The 13860-nt window shown below is 44.3% G+C and overlaps 2 protein-coding genes across 2 annotated transcripts in view; one reads left to right on the top strand and one right to left on the bottom strand.

The window, feature by feature from the left end:
- The first annotated feature begins 174 nt into the window (after window positions 1-174).
- On the top strand, window positions 175-6940 carry LOC119170401 (mucosa-associated lymphoid tissue lymphoma translocation protein 1 homolog). The gene has a single exon (XM_037421547.2). It carries the CDS (start codon window positions 275-277, stop codon window positions 1958-1960), a length of 1686 nt encoding a protein of 561 aa, XP_037277444.2. The 5' UTR covers window positions 175-274; the 3' UTR covers window positions 1961-6940.
- A 2555-nt stretch (window positions 6941-9495) lies between these two features.
- LOC119169561 (acid-sensing ion channel 1C) overlaps window positions 9496-13860 on the bottom strand; it is a 46769-nt gene continuing 42404 nt past the window's right edge. The window contains exon 13 of the mRNA XM_037420601.2: window positions 9496-10504. Within this exon, the coding sequence (XP_037276498.2) occupies window positions 10076-10504 (429 nt within the window). The 3' untranslated portion in view covers window positions 9496-10075. The remainder of the gene's footprint in view (window positions 10505-13860) is intronic.

Below are 13860 nucleotides of genomic sequence, written 5' to 3'. Positions count from 1 at the left end.
CCAGCTATCAGCAGTTTTCTGAGGTTCTAAGGGTCATTATTCTGAGTCATTTAGAAATAAAAGTATATGCAGTAGTGTGCTTCGTTAGTTGAATACACTGGTAAATCTGACGTTTATATCAGTAAAGCAGTTACAGCATTTCGCAGGCATTTTTAGACAAACCACAGAGCCACAAGTGACAAGCAAGACAAGCCAAGTCGATTAGCGCGCTGATCTTGCACAGGCCGGCCTTGTGGTGAACTTAAAACAGTCAGTTTAATGAATATTGCTAGCTATGTCAGCTCTGCTGAGTGATGTATTATCGTTGAACAAACCTTTAGCATACCAGTTAATACGGGCATTAAGCCCCAATGAACTGTGGAGAAGCTTACGGTCGGTTATTCCGGACACCCACCTAAGCGCTACCTTCTCGCCGTGTTCTGCCGATGATCTGGTGCTCGCTTTGCAGAACAGTTTTGTCTCACTCGGCGAGCTCGTAAAGTGGCTCGAACTTGTCCAGGCGTTCGACGCCTTGCTCCTCTTGAAGCCCGACGAGCCTGTGGTGATACGAGAGCATCCGCAACCGCGTCTCCAGCTGGAATCTCGAACCGACGCGGTGCTGCGACTGACGTGCCGTGCCTCGTCCTTTCCGCCGCCGAATTACCAATGGTTTCGCGACGGCCAGCCACTCTTCTGCGACGAGTCGGTCTACACGAGCCCTGTCCTCGAAATCCGCAACCCGACTCCGGCGCATTCTGGAATTTACACTTGCCGCGCCTGGAGCGTACGGGGCTCGGAAAAGTTCTCAAATCCGTGTAAAGTCACCGTCAAGTTGCCCGCTTCGTGCAACAGTGGTTCAGCGGAGTCAGCGCCTCTTTCCGCGACCGACAAGGTCGCGTTGATTATTAGCAACTCGGCTTACTCGTGTGGTGACACGCTACCCCTCACCGAAAACGACGCGGAAAGCCTGGGCAAGGCGCTTGCGGCGCTAGAGTTCCGCATTATAGCGTTCAAGAACCTGCGCAAAGGTGACATCGCGTACGCACTTGGAATATTCCGGCAATTTCTCAAACCTGGCTCGTACAGTGTTTTCTACTACGCGGGCCACGGATTCAAAGAAGACGGCCGGGACTACATTCAGCCGGTAGATTGCGACGACAACGCACCCGCCGACGATTGCGTCTGTTTCCAGGAGATTGTGGAAGAAATAAGAGCCGCTCCTTGCAGCCTCAACCTGATCATATTGGACGCTTGTAGAGACACCCGGGAGCTGCCGAGCTCGTCCGCTGTCGGATCGACTTTGCGGATCAATGGGGCCAGACCGCAACACATTAGGAGAAGCACAATCGTCGTTTACGCAACGTCTCCGTGCACTTCAGCCGTCGAAGTGGATGGCCATCCGAACGGCCTCTTTATGGAGCACTTCAGTAAACATGTAGGCGAGACGACCAGTGTTCACGAGGTGATCCTCCGAAGCCTAAAGGATTTTGAAAGGCACAAGCTTGCCAGCATGCAAGTGCCTGTGGTTAAGTATGACATCCCGGGTGATCACTCCCTTAGTGATCCCATTATAGACAGTCCATTGTACTACGAAAACAAACGTCTTTGGTTGCACATTAGCCGTCTACCACAAAACAGGAAGTTTCAGGTTGGTGTCACTGAACACACCTTACACGTTGAGTTTTCGTGCGAAAAAGAAGTTTTTTGCAACAGCATGGTAGTCGTTGCGTCTGTCGTGCCTCATATTCCGAACGTCCATGTAGATTTGCGAGCAGTGGAATGCCATGGTGGCACTGTGCTGCGTCACTCCAGTTCTGTTGTCACTGTCTGTAACTTGCAGAGTGTGACATCACAGGTGTGCTTCAATGTTGTTTTAAGGGATCTAGACTTGGGACGCACCCTGTACCACAGGAACATTAACTGTGGCTGGCCTCTGGTTTCTGCTTGGCGTTTTCGTGATAGCGTTATCTGTATTGACTGATATTTCTTACAATATGGCTTAACTCAGAAACAAGGGAAGTCATAGTCATCTGTTCCTAGAACTTATGAATCTTGTGCAGTTGGGGAAACTTGTTTTTTCTGTGTGTTCTTGCTGTATCCACATAACAGTTCATGAATGCTGGTAAACATTGTTGTATTGCCAAAATGTACTTATATCACTTTTCATTATGGTCCTTACTTATAAAACAACTTATTCTTATAAAGAAACTGACCACAAGACACTTGCCAATGCTAGCAATATTATTCAAGTGAGGCGTATAGTTAGGCATGTTAAAGTTGTTATTTGTTGGAATGCAATTAACTTATGTCAAGGAGACAACAGGGTTATTGTTTGGTATTCCTATCACATTCTGAGTTGCTGCCCACACACTTCTCCCCTTATGATAAACAATTTTGTTAAACGCCCTAACGAAGTGCCTGGAAGCTCAGTTTCCGTGCAGGAGCATTTATAAAGTATGCAAGTCAAGAATTGCTGCTTGTATCCACGAGTTTTCTAGAACCTGAATATCTTTAGGGAGGCCATACTATTTTTCACTAAAAATTCCATTGCCTCACACAACTGCTCTGAAAATGCAGTAAATGAGTAATCGGAAACTGTTGACAAGCTTTCACAAGGCATCTCAGTTACTAGAAAAACGTTGTATTCGCCTGGGCTTTGTTTGAGAATTATTTCTCCTTTTAGCATAAAGAAATACTTGCCCTACTCTTATACCTGTGTCACACGGGCGCGCAAAAAGTCTTTTAAGTAAGCGGTCTTTTACGAAGTTGAAGGACTTTTAACAAAGAGGTGTTTGCGGCGCAGACACACGGCAGCAACGATCTCCTTTTAGTGTTTTCGTTCGAAGACGCTAGCGAAATCGTGGCGCTAACAGTTAAAAGAGAAGCAATGAAAATTAAACGATGTATCACGATGTACAAATTAAAGACTTGTTGCACTGCTCGTTTCTTCAAATAAATTTAAGAGTAAGAGATGAAGAAACACCAATGTGAAAGTTTTTTGCACTAGATAAGGAAGCATTCCCATAACTAGCGACGGGCACAAGTCCGTCTGGCACCACCGTGCTTTTATTTACCGTATTTGTTTTTCGCTGCTCTCGACATGTTATGGGCGACCGTACGGGAGAAAAAGCGAGGATCGCAAGCCTCACGGCCTGCCTTCTTGCTCTGGAAAGCGAGGCAGAAGCTCCAAAAGCCGCCAAGAAGAGGATAAAGCAGCGCAAGACGTAGCGTCACCACGTGATATATCCGATGCGTTGTAGCTGCTTACGAGAGTAGAAAAGGAAATAACCATTAAAAGAGTTCATTACACCTTCTGCAGGATATGAAATTTGTTTTTACAAAGAGTTTTGGTGACAGAAAAATAAGCATTAGCTCTTTTTTTCCCACCACTCGAAAATTGCTGGCGCCTACTGGTTTCGAGGCTACTCATTCGGAGCCGTAAAAGAGATCGACGAACGCCGTTTACGAAAAAGACCGCTTCTGAAAGTGAGTTCGCTCTGTGCCGTGTGTCTGCTGTCAGGAACTCCTTTTCGGAAAAAGACCGCTTACTTAAAAGACTTTTAAGTGCCCGTGTGACAGGGGTATTAGACTATTTAGGCGCTGTGCCTGAGCGTACTTCTGTGGCCACTGATGTGCGCCATGATCATGCCCGAAATAACATGTGAATGCCAAGAATCCATACGCTGGTTCTGCCATCTGGTTAAACTAAAAATAACTTACGACGGGCTTTGTTTTATATAACGGACATGACAAAGCTAAGTTGCTCTCAGTGCTGCTTATATTTTACATTTTCCTTTTATGTTGTGCTACGAGCCGCCCTTGACCATCTATAATAGATGGAAGCATGTCCGTTGGCACAATGACAAAACTAACTGAAAGCTCTTAGTATAAGTGCATGTGACTGAGCTAATAGGTGTGTGGGTTGGGTGGGAGAGGGATGGCCATAGCCTATTGCAGAGGCCTCAAATGTGGCCCACAGACAACTATTTAGCAGCACGTGGCCCGAACATGGTCATATGAATATTTTATATGAGGATTGTTCATAAGCTACACAGGCATGGCTGGTCTTAGGCATTTTTTTTTGTTAGGCATCCCTGTGGTCACCACGTTTTGATATATAACCATGGAACGAAACTCAAAATCGGGTGTGACAGCTTGGGCTAGTTGGAATGACATGACGATAGTTATAGCGCAAGAACAAAACGACGACACAGAGACAAGAAGGACACGAAAGACACGAGCGCTCGTGTCTTTCGTGTCCTTCTTGTCTCTGTGTCGTCGTTTTGTTTCCGCGCTATAACTATCGTCATGTCAAAATCGGGGTTTAGATTTTCATCATTTTGGAGATTGAGATCAGTACCAATATGGAATACAAACACCATGTCCCCCCCCCCCCCAGAAATATTTCATATTTAATATGCAGGAAGGGCCTTTTAAATGGCAACATGAGATGACAATTTGTACAAACTCCTCCCACCTCCCTGCGTTGCCTTCTCCACTGTTCTGGCCTTCGCAGGATTAAATTTCCATCGCTACCGCCCGCTAGCTAAAATGAGTTTGAGACCCCTCGCCTATTGGGTAAGGAGCTAAATGAAATTGTGTCTTGCAAGTTTAATTAATAATGCAATAGGGCTAAAGAGCTCGTTTCGAAGAAATTCCGGCAACGGTGTCTGCAGCATTAGTTGTGAGCGAAAGATCGAGAAAGATGCAAAAAAATAAATGTGATTCCAAGTTCGAATGAAGATTAAACCCAGGCCGTTTAAGTGGCAAGCAGATGTTCTACCACTCGGCAGCATCTCTGCTTGAAAATTGTGTGAAAATGACTTCCACTGCATTGCAATGTAGTGAAAGTAACTCCTGTTTTGCAAACACGCGCGTCCTGTATACAGGCCTCACAATATAATGTGTAATATCACAGTAATATTGCGTGGCACAAGCATACATTGCCATCGGGCATCAGAATGTGTAGTTATCCTAACGAGTTCTTTGTTCAAAGCCTGCCCCCCTATTACATAAGGCACACAGATTACTGCATATTCCTTTAAGATCAGTAGTGGGTGCATAGCAGGATTGAAACCATTTTATGCTCATAATTGCTTGTGGTTTTAAAGGACGCTACCCATTACACAGAATGCAATCACAACTAAAAGCCTCAACGACACAAGTCACTTTCAACACTTTTAACTTTATCAATTACATTGTTGTAATTCACACCTTAAACTTCTCGAGCAACATTATACAATATAAAGTATGCACCTAGTGGTTGAAGTACGCACTAGGTGCAGAATATTGCTATCACGAAAACTCTTAAAGGCGAAGCTTAAGGGTGCCCCGTTTTTTTTTTTTTTTTTTTTTTTGCAAGCAACACATGATAGGTCATATATCTGACATGAAAAGAACTAACCATGAAGGTGTGTGGTTGACTGCATGCATTTACCAGCCTAGGAAAATGCTTGTTTGTATTTCCTATGCATAACATCACAATTGAACTGAAAAATTTTAATTGAAATTCTGGTTCTACCATAAATAGTCATGCAGTTTGTGTCATTGCAATCTCTTGTTGAGAGGACACCTTGCACACATTTTATTGGGTTCTTTATAAAGTGCAGATCACTTTGGGGAGCTAAGTAAGTGGATGCTGTCGTAGCTTGGCTACAGCAGCATGAACCACATGGAGTATGCACTTGTGCCAAATAGAGACCTTCTTCCTCTCGTTCTTTGAGTGCCTTGATGATGAAAGAATAGAAATAGAAAAAAGAGAGAACAAAACAAAGAGAAAACCAAATAGCAACAAAGAGGGCTGCCCTGCTCTGCATTTCTATCAGGCTTGCCACTACTAGTGCAAGCTGCCTTAATTTTCTAGGCAGTACATTTATTGTGCTTGCAATAATGATACAAAGAAATAGATGTTGCATTCTTAGCAAATGAAACTTTTTAAGCCCTTTTCGCTCTGGCAAGCTTTTATAGTGCCAAGCATGCTCACCGATATCGAAAGAACGGTGTTGGCATGCGACAAAACTTTCTATGGCACCAGTTTTGCATACTGATAATTACAGTAGGCCAATCCAAGACTAATTACTGTTTATTTTGATCTGTGTCTCTTAGCTTTTCAACATTTCCTCAGTGTTTGCTTTTTTTGGCTTTGGCCACTCGCAGCAATCTCCTCGCACCTGCCTGCTGGTTTAATGAAGTACATTGACTATGTTTTTGTGTTTTACTTTACAAAAACTGCTCTCTTCTAGATTTCTTTCTCTCCACCTAGTGGTGTATATAAGATTGCATGATTTTGTAGTTTAGTTTTGTGTAGTATTATGTGACCACGAATACATGCACGCATAGGAAGACAGGACAGGGTTCCTAGTTGAACTCTGACAAAATGAATAGTAGTTTTGAGAATGTGCATCTGCATTTTGCATGATTATGTATGATTCTGGACATCTCAACTCCTGCCTTCGTTGCAAAGCCTGGTGCCAGCATCGGTTATATGAGTGCCATACTGGACCTCATACTGCACTCCATAGCTTCCACTGTGATCCTTCATGTTGGTATAATGACCTAGCCTCGAGCACAGTGTGAGTAGCTTTCAAGCATTACTGCAAGCTGCCGAACCATATGTCACCCATGCTCTTCTTCCAAGCATAAGACGGGTGTACAGAGCTTTGATCCTTTCACAATCGTGAAGTGGCAACGACTCAACGAAAACGAAGCCCTAGTGCTTCACTGCATCAAGAAGGTCCAGGTCTACCATCCTCATGAGCACTAGTGCTACATATCAGCTTACCGCTTCTGGTGTTGCTAATACCCACATTGTTATTAGCATTATTATACAACTGTGAAAAACTGGTTATACTAAACATGTGCGACTCTTTAGTGTTCAACATATGTCTGTGCTTACAACATTTGTACATATTTCTAGCATCATTTTATCACCTTTTTGCTCAATAAACAAATTGCAGTACAGCTTCCCTCTGCATGCTCCACATAACATTGATTACCAAGGTACGTGGGATCTGCTAAATTTCTCATTCCAGCTGCCAGTAAGTGGGGAAACTTTAATTTTTGTTTGTTTGTGTGTATGTGTAACGAGTACGTAGTCACACTTTTTGCTGTCTTTTAGACTACCCTGTTAAACTTCAGTGCAAGTTGTGTTAACACCATAGTAAGAACGGTAAACATGCATATTGGTGGGATATAACAGGTTAAGCGAAGGGTTGTATGAGACAATGAATATTAAGGTGTGGCATAAATTAATATTGCAGTCTTACAATTATTAAAAATTAGTATGAGCAACAATTAGTAAAATGCTTCTGCCAACTCGCACGAAATTGATGCGAGTCATTGCCGCCAAGAATGGAGTACTATTAAGGCGAAAGCTTTCGATGCCTCGCCAAGTTCGATAAGTGGCCCTCGGTATCAATAGAAATACACTGAAAAGCAGTCTAAAAAGTGTAGGCCTTTATCACCTATGATAAGCCTCAACTTTTGTCTGACGTCACACCTTGGCGCGAAAAACCTTCCGAGCTAAATATTTCCGTGATGCGTTTGCTTTCCCACAGTATACGTCGAAAAGCAGTGGAAAAAGTTTAGGTCCTTATCACCTATGATAAGGCTCAACTTTTGTCTGACGTCACACATTGGCGCGAACTACCTTCCGAGCTAAATATTTCCCTGATGCGTTTGCTTCCCCGTAGTATACGTCGAAAAGCAGTCGAAAAAGTTTAGGTCCTTATCACCTATGATAAGGCTCAACTATTGTCTGACGTCACACCTTGGCGCGAAGGACCTTCCGAGCTAAATATTTCCCTAATGCATTTGCTTCCCCGCAGTATACGTCTAAAAGCAGTCGAAAAAGTTTAGGCCCTTATCACCTATGATAAGGCACAACTTTTGTCTGACACACACCTTGGCGCGAAGGACCTTCCGAGCTAAATATTTCCCTGATGCATTTGCTTCCCCGCAGTATACGTCGAAAAGCAGTCGAAAAAGTTTAGGCCCTTATCACCTATGATAAGGCTCAAGTTTTGTCTGATGTCACACATTGGCGCGAAGTACCTTCCGAGCTAAATATTTCCCTGATGCGTTTGCTTCCCCGCAGTATACGTCGAAAAGCAGTCGAAAAAGTTTAGGTCCTTATCACCTATGATAAGGCTCAACTATTGTCTGACGTCACACCTTGGCGCGAAGGACCTTCCGAGCTAAATATTTCCCTGATGCGTTTGCTTCCCCGTAGTATACGTCGAAAAGCAGTCGAAAAAGTTTAGGTCCTTATCACCTATGATAAGGCTCAACTATTGTCTGACGTCACACCTTGGCGCGAAGGACCTTCCGAGCTAAATATTTCCCTAATGCATTTGCTTCCCCGCAGTATACGTCTAAAAGCAGTCGAAAAAGTTTAGGTCCTTATCACCTATGATAAGGCTCAACTTTTGTCTGACGTCACACCTTGGCGCGAATGACCTTCCGAGCTAAATGGTCCCATGATGCGTTTGCTTCCCCGCAGTATACGTCGAAAAGCAGTCGAAAAAGTTTAGGCCCTTATCACCTATGATAAGGCTCAAGTTTTGTCTGACGTCACACATTGGCGCGAAGTACCTTCCGAGCTAAATATTTCCCTGATGCGTTTGCTTCCCCGCAGTATACGTCGAAAAGCAGTCGAAAAAGTTTAGGTCCTTATCACCTATGATAAGGCTCAACTATTGTCTGACGTCACACCTTGGCGCGAAGGACCTTCCGAGCTAAATATTTCCCTGATGCATTTGCTTCCCCGCAGTATACGTCGAAAAGCAGTCGAAAAAGTTTAGGTCCTTATCACCTATGATAAGGCTCAACTATTGTCTGACGTCACACCTTGGCGCGAAGGACCTTCCGAGCTAAATATTTCCCTGATGCATTTGCTTCCCCGCAGTATACGTCGAAAAGCAGTCGAAAAAGTTTAGGCCCTTATCACCTATGATAAGGCTCAACTTTTGTGTGACGTCATGCCTTTGACGGTCCGGATACGCGTATATTTAGCTGCAAAGCAGTCAGAAATGGCCAAAAATATTTTCTCGCGGTCTGTCTTACTCAGAAGCCAACTTCTTGTCCCAGCTTCTCGCAGAGAACAAATTTTTGGTGTGGCGCCAGACTGGAGTTATGCATTAACATAGATGATAGAGATGGTGTCGAAACAAATAATATTTCAACGGAGAGGCGACTTTTGCTTAAAAAAAAAAAACGTTTGGGCATTTATTGCGGTGAAACAAATGCATGATCAGGAAGTTTGACTTTTAAAGTTTCTCTGTGAGGAATTGGCAAATCATGTGCATTGAACTAGAAACAATTAACAAAAGGTATGGAGATACTCCAATAATAATAATAATAATAATAATAATAATAATAATAATAATAATAGTAATAATAATAATAATAATAATAATAATAATAATTTAAAAATGATATTATTATTATTATTATTATTATTATTATTATTCACACTTTAATTTATTACGACGGGATAATTCATTTACAAACGGGATATACTTTCCAAGGTTTCATTATTAGCGTCATAGGCTCATGTTATTTTGGCAGCAGTGCATCCACAACAACTTTATTAAAATCGAATGAAATCTTTAGAAATCGACAAATACATTTCAAAAGGCTTGCCTTCTTAGTACACCCACTGCCAGTTTTATTTACATGACTTGAAACTTTTAAGAGCCATCTAATTAATGCACAATTTCCAAAGGCATGCAAGGTTTGACTGAAATTCAGTCGAACATACAAACACAGGCAAATTTATTAAAATGTCAAGAACCTTTCAAAAATTAATAAAAAAAAGCAAGCGAACATTAGAAGCTACAGGCTGTCTAAGCAACCACCACTTGTATAGACATTTTCAGAGAGGAGCGAAAATGCCGCCACTGTGCTGCGCGGGAGCACAAGGGCTGACGTCACAGCCTAGGCAGTTCATTTTAGGTTGGTCACGCCTGTTCAACGCTGCCCTGATCGAGTTATGGCGGTGCCCAGGAAGGGTTTATACGCACGTGCCAAATGCATAGCTATATAGCACTCCCTTGAAACAATAAACGCAATGAAAACGTGCTAGGCTCCAAGATAGCTAGTAGAACGCCCTGGGCCTGAAACTTCGATGAAGGAAGAGTGGGTTGAACGGCCCGAACACCTCGTCGGCGGCGCTCTTCCAGTCAGACGAGTCGAAGTAGCCGTACTGAGGCGCACCAGACGGTCTTCTGAGGGCCACGAGTCCGCCGGTGTTCACACCGGGGTCCTTCAATATGTCCCAAATGGTGCGCTGCTTACTCCAGCCCTTGTCGTCTTTGGATGCCTGAATGGCCTTGTTTGCATGCCTCTGCCACGCCGCCAAGCTCGCCGTGGGCTGAGTTGGCTGCGGTGCGACCACCGCGCGCCGCCTTTGGTACAGGTAGATGAGCCAGCGCACGAATATCTCCAAAATCTCGAAGATGACCAGAAAAGAGAGGCCCAAGTACATGCCCATAAAACCCCCCACGTTGCTCAGCGTGGTCGCATCCTGCACGTGAGAACAATCGAAACAATCAGACAGCGTTTGCGAAAAAGTGAGACAACGAATTGGTATACACCGACAGCACGTCTCTGGCGAAGCATTTTAGCGAGTCTTAGTTCACGCTCGCATCCGTAGGTACAGAAGACACTTACAATCTGTCATGTAATCCCTCGACTATAGCCGCCTGGAACACACGCATCCACCTTTCAGCATCACATATTAGGCTAATTCATTTGTGCGTAAAATGAGCGTGCTTTTCAAGTTTCATTGCACCAGGACGCGTCCTTCGCGCCTTGATATATCTCTAAAAGTTTCGAAGCTCCACGAGCATTCGAAAGTGGGCGGGCCTCCTTAACAAGCCCTTTGGGCCAAATCCATATAATAAATTAAACTACGTCCCCGAGCGCGCGTAATTGTACCTCAGCCGCGATCATTCGCGCGATTTTCGAACGTTGGTCTACCTTCTCGCTAAACAATCACGCTGCCAATCTCGTGGCAGGTACTTGCATCTCGGCTAGCAGAATATCGATCTGAAAATCCAACCGCCCAATCCGCGAGGATTATATTCTTCCGAGAGCGTCACAGCGCTATCTCGAAGTTTCACTGCTCTGTTAAGAAACAGCTGAGGTTGCAAAATCAGCGTCTTCAGCTTGGACTAGACCCTTTCGAACAGATCGACGGCAGAAAAAAAAAAACACAAGATGTTTACCACTCACTTCAGTAGCCTGCTGGCCAGAATCGACAGTTAGTCGAGTGCTGGATAAACGCTTGGTTTCAGTTTCGAGAACCGCTTCTACCATGGCGCGTACATGTGGGCGAACTGGCGTGCTTCCATTTTGACGATTTGGTAGCTCGGCGCTAACAGAGATGAAATATGTGCACGTACAAACGCATATTCACTACCCAAACAGTATTGAAAAGAAAAATGCGTAATACAAAAGTACAGCGTCAAGTGCAAATCACCTGGATCGACAAGACTCACTCTGTCCGCCTCGGTGGAACAGTGCTCGGCTGTTGACCCGCAGATGGTCGGGGGTTCGATCCCGGCCACGGCGGGCACATTTCGATGGAATCGAAATGGTAGAGGCCCGTGTGTTGTGCGATAGAACACGAGACGGTCGAAATGTTCGGATCCTCCACTACGACCGTTACATATATCGTGTTGTCAATTCAGGTGATATGCACTTGGAGCTGTACTTTTTTTATTACACATCTTTCCATAACGTTTCAACAGTGAGTATGCGCATGTCCGGGCATGTTCTTTCTTCGTCTCTGTTAGCACTGCGATACGAAATCGTCAAAACGGTATGACGGCTCTCATACGTGCCGCCGACCGCGCTGGTGTCAGCGACCTCGCGACGCGTGTCTCCCTAATGAGCTCATCGGCACAGGCGGTTCGTCACGCGAGCACATGGCCAATTTGTTCGTTCTCGGCCTGACATCCCCGACGAAGCGAAAGCTCGTCGTTGGTTAGGTCGCGTCTGTCTCTGGAACTGCTTGATCAAACAAAATGCCGCAGATGCAAGAAGTTCCAAGAGTGAAATCAAGGAAGGCGGTGGATGACCTCCGCATCTCTTCTCCCTTACACGAGATAACGCAAGCTCGCCTCACAGCCGTAATACGGCATAGAAATTGCTTAGAATGAAGGCGAGACAGTGTCGTGAAGGGCGTCATGAACTCGGCGTGAACAGTTGATGCCTTGTATTCCGTCCAGTGTAGTATAGGTGCGAGTTTATGGGACAAACTTTCCGTGTTAGAGCCTTCGCAATTATCTTGTGGATGCGTTTACTCGCAGCTATCTTTAAGCTGTTAGCGTTATCGCTTTGTATTGGTAAAAACTGAACTAACGCAACAAGACAATTATATACACTCATACGCTTGAAAACTAGCCGTGCGCACAGATTCGATGTTTTGCTTTCGTTTATCTAATGTAAAGGAACGCAAAACACCGAATTAAAAATCAGCCATTAAAAGGCGTACATTTAATAGCTGCTTTGTGTGAACAACCTGTTCCTTTAAATGTATATTTTATTAGACCCTTTACTAGCCAGTGGCTATGGGTCTAACAAGTGCTGTGTATTTTCATGTACTAATAAGAACTTGAACCAATAAAGAAAGAAAGAAAGGCACAATTAGTGCCGGAAACAGTGCGGCTCAGATGCAAACCTAGCCTTTCACACCACGGCAAGACGGCTGTCATCAAGTGGGCTTAAACTGAACTTCCTCGAATTAAGATAGGCGATGCTACAGAGCGCCTTTTCAGCGGGTCACACGTCAGACCGCGTGGAAAATTAATTGTGCCGACAGTCGCGGATGATCCGGGCCGTTGGTCTCCAACACTATCTGGCTATTAGGCAAAGTTTGCGCGAGAAACAACGGGGTTGTCTGGCGGCTCAGAGAGCTATTCGGGAGACAACGCTAATGGAATGGAGGACAATTAAGCGCGTCTAGTCTATCAGATAGGTCAACTAATCGAACAGTTGAGACGTGGTTTAATGGGTGATATTTGTCTGAGCTAGCGAGATATTCCGGGGCAGTGATCTACGAGTAAATGACCGTCAGTGACGAGCCCACAGCTTGGAGTGCATTATAGATTACCCGTTCACGAAAAAGTAACGCATAACATTTCTTAATTATTACGAGTTAAAAAGGAGGAGGAATTCCCGAAGTAGAATTAGTAAACAGTGTGATTTTCGAGATATACTTCAAAGATGCAGTACCTGTCGTGTTTAGCTTGCTTACGAAAGAGCAAACAATTTACAAGAGTATATCATCATCACTATAATCATCATCATCAGCCTAGTTACGCCCATTGCAGGGCGAAGGCCTCTCCCATGATCTACCAATCAACCCGGTATTGTGCTTTTTGCTGCCATGTTATACCCGCGAACTTTTTAATCTCATCGGTTCACCTAACTTTCTGTCTCCCCTTCGTGCGTTTTCCTTCTCTAGGAATCTAATGAGTTGACCGGTGGTTATCCTGCCTACGTGCTACGTGCCTGGCCCATCTCCATTTCTTCTTTTTGATTTCAGCTATGATATCCTTAACCACTGTTTGTTCCCTTACCCACTCTGCTCCCTCTTTGTCTCTTAAGGTTACACCTGTCATTTTTCTTTCCATCACTCGCTGCGTCGTCCACAATTTAAGCAGAGCTCTCTTTGTAAGCCTCCAGGTTTCCGCTCCAAAGGTAAGTGCTGGCAAGATGCAGCTCCGAGGTTACTACCTTTCCTAATTAGATATGTTACTTTACAACTTCCAGTGTTTTTCCACCTATCGCAAAGTGCTTTTTTCTGCCGAGACTGTCGCACATTACTTTAGTTTTGTGCACATACATTTCCAGGCCTACTTTCCTACTTTCCTT

This window comes from Rhipicephalus microplus, chromosome 2 (assembly GCF_043290135.1).
Source record: "Rhipicephalus microplus isolate Deutch F79 chromosome 2, USDA_Rmic, whole genome shotgun sequence".
Lineage (NCBI taxonomy): Eukaryota > Metazoa > Arthropoda > Arachnida > Ixodida > Ixodidae > Rhipicephalus > Rhipicephalus microplus.
The sequence above is the reverse complement of the archived record's forward strand: the minus strand, read 5'-3'. Positions and strand labels throughout refer to the sequence as shown.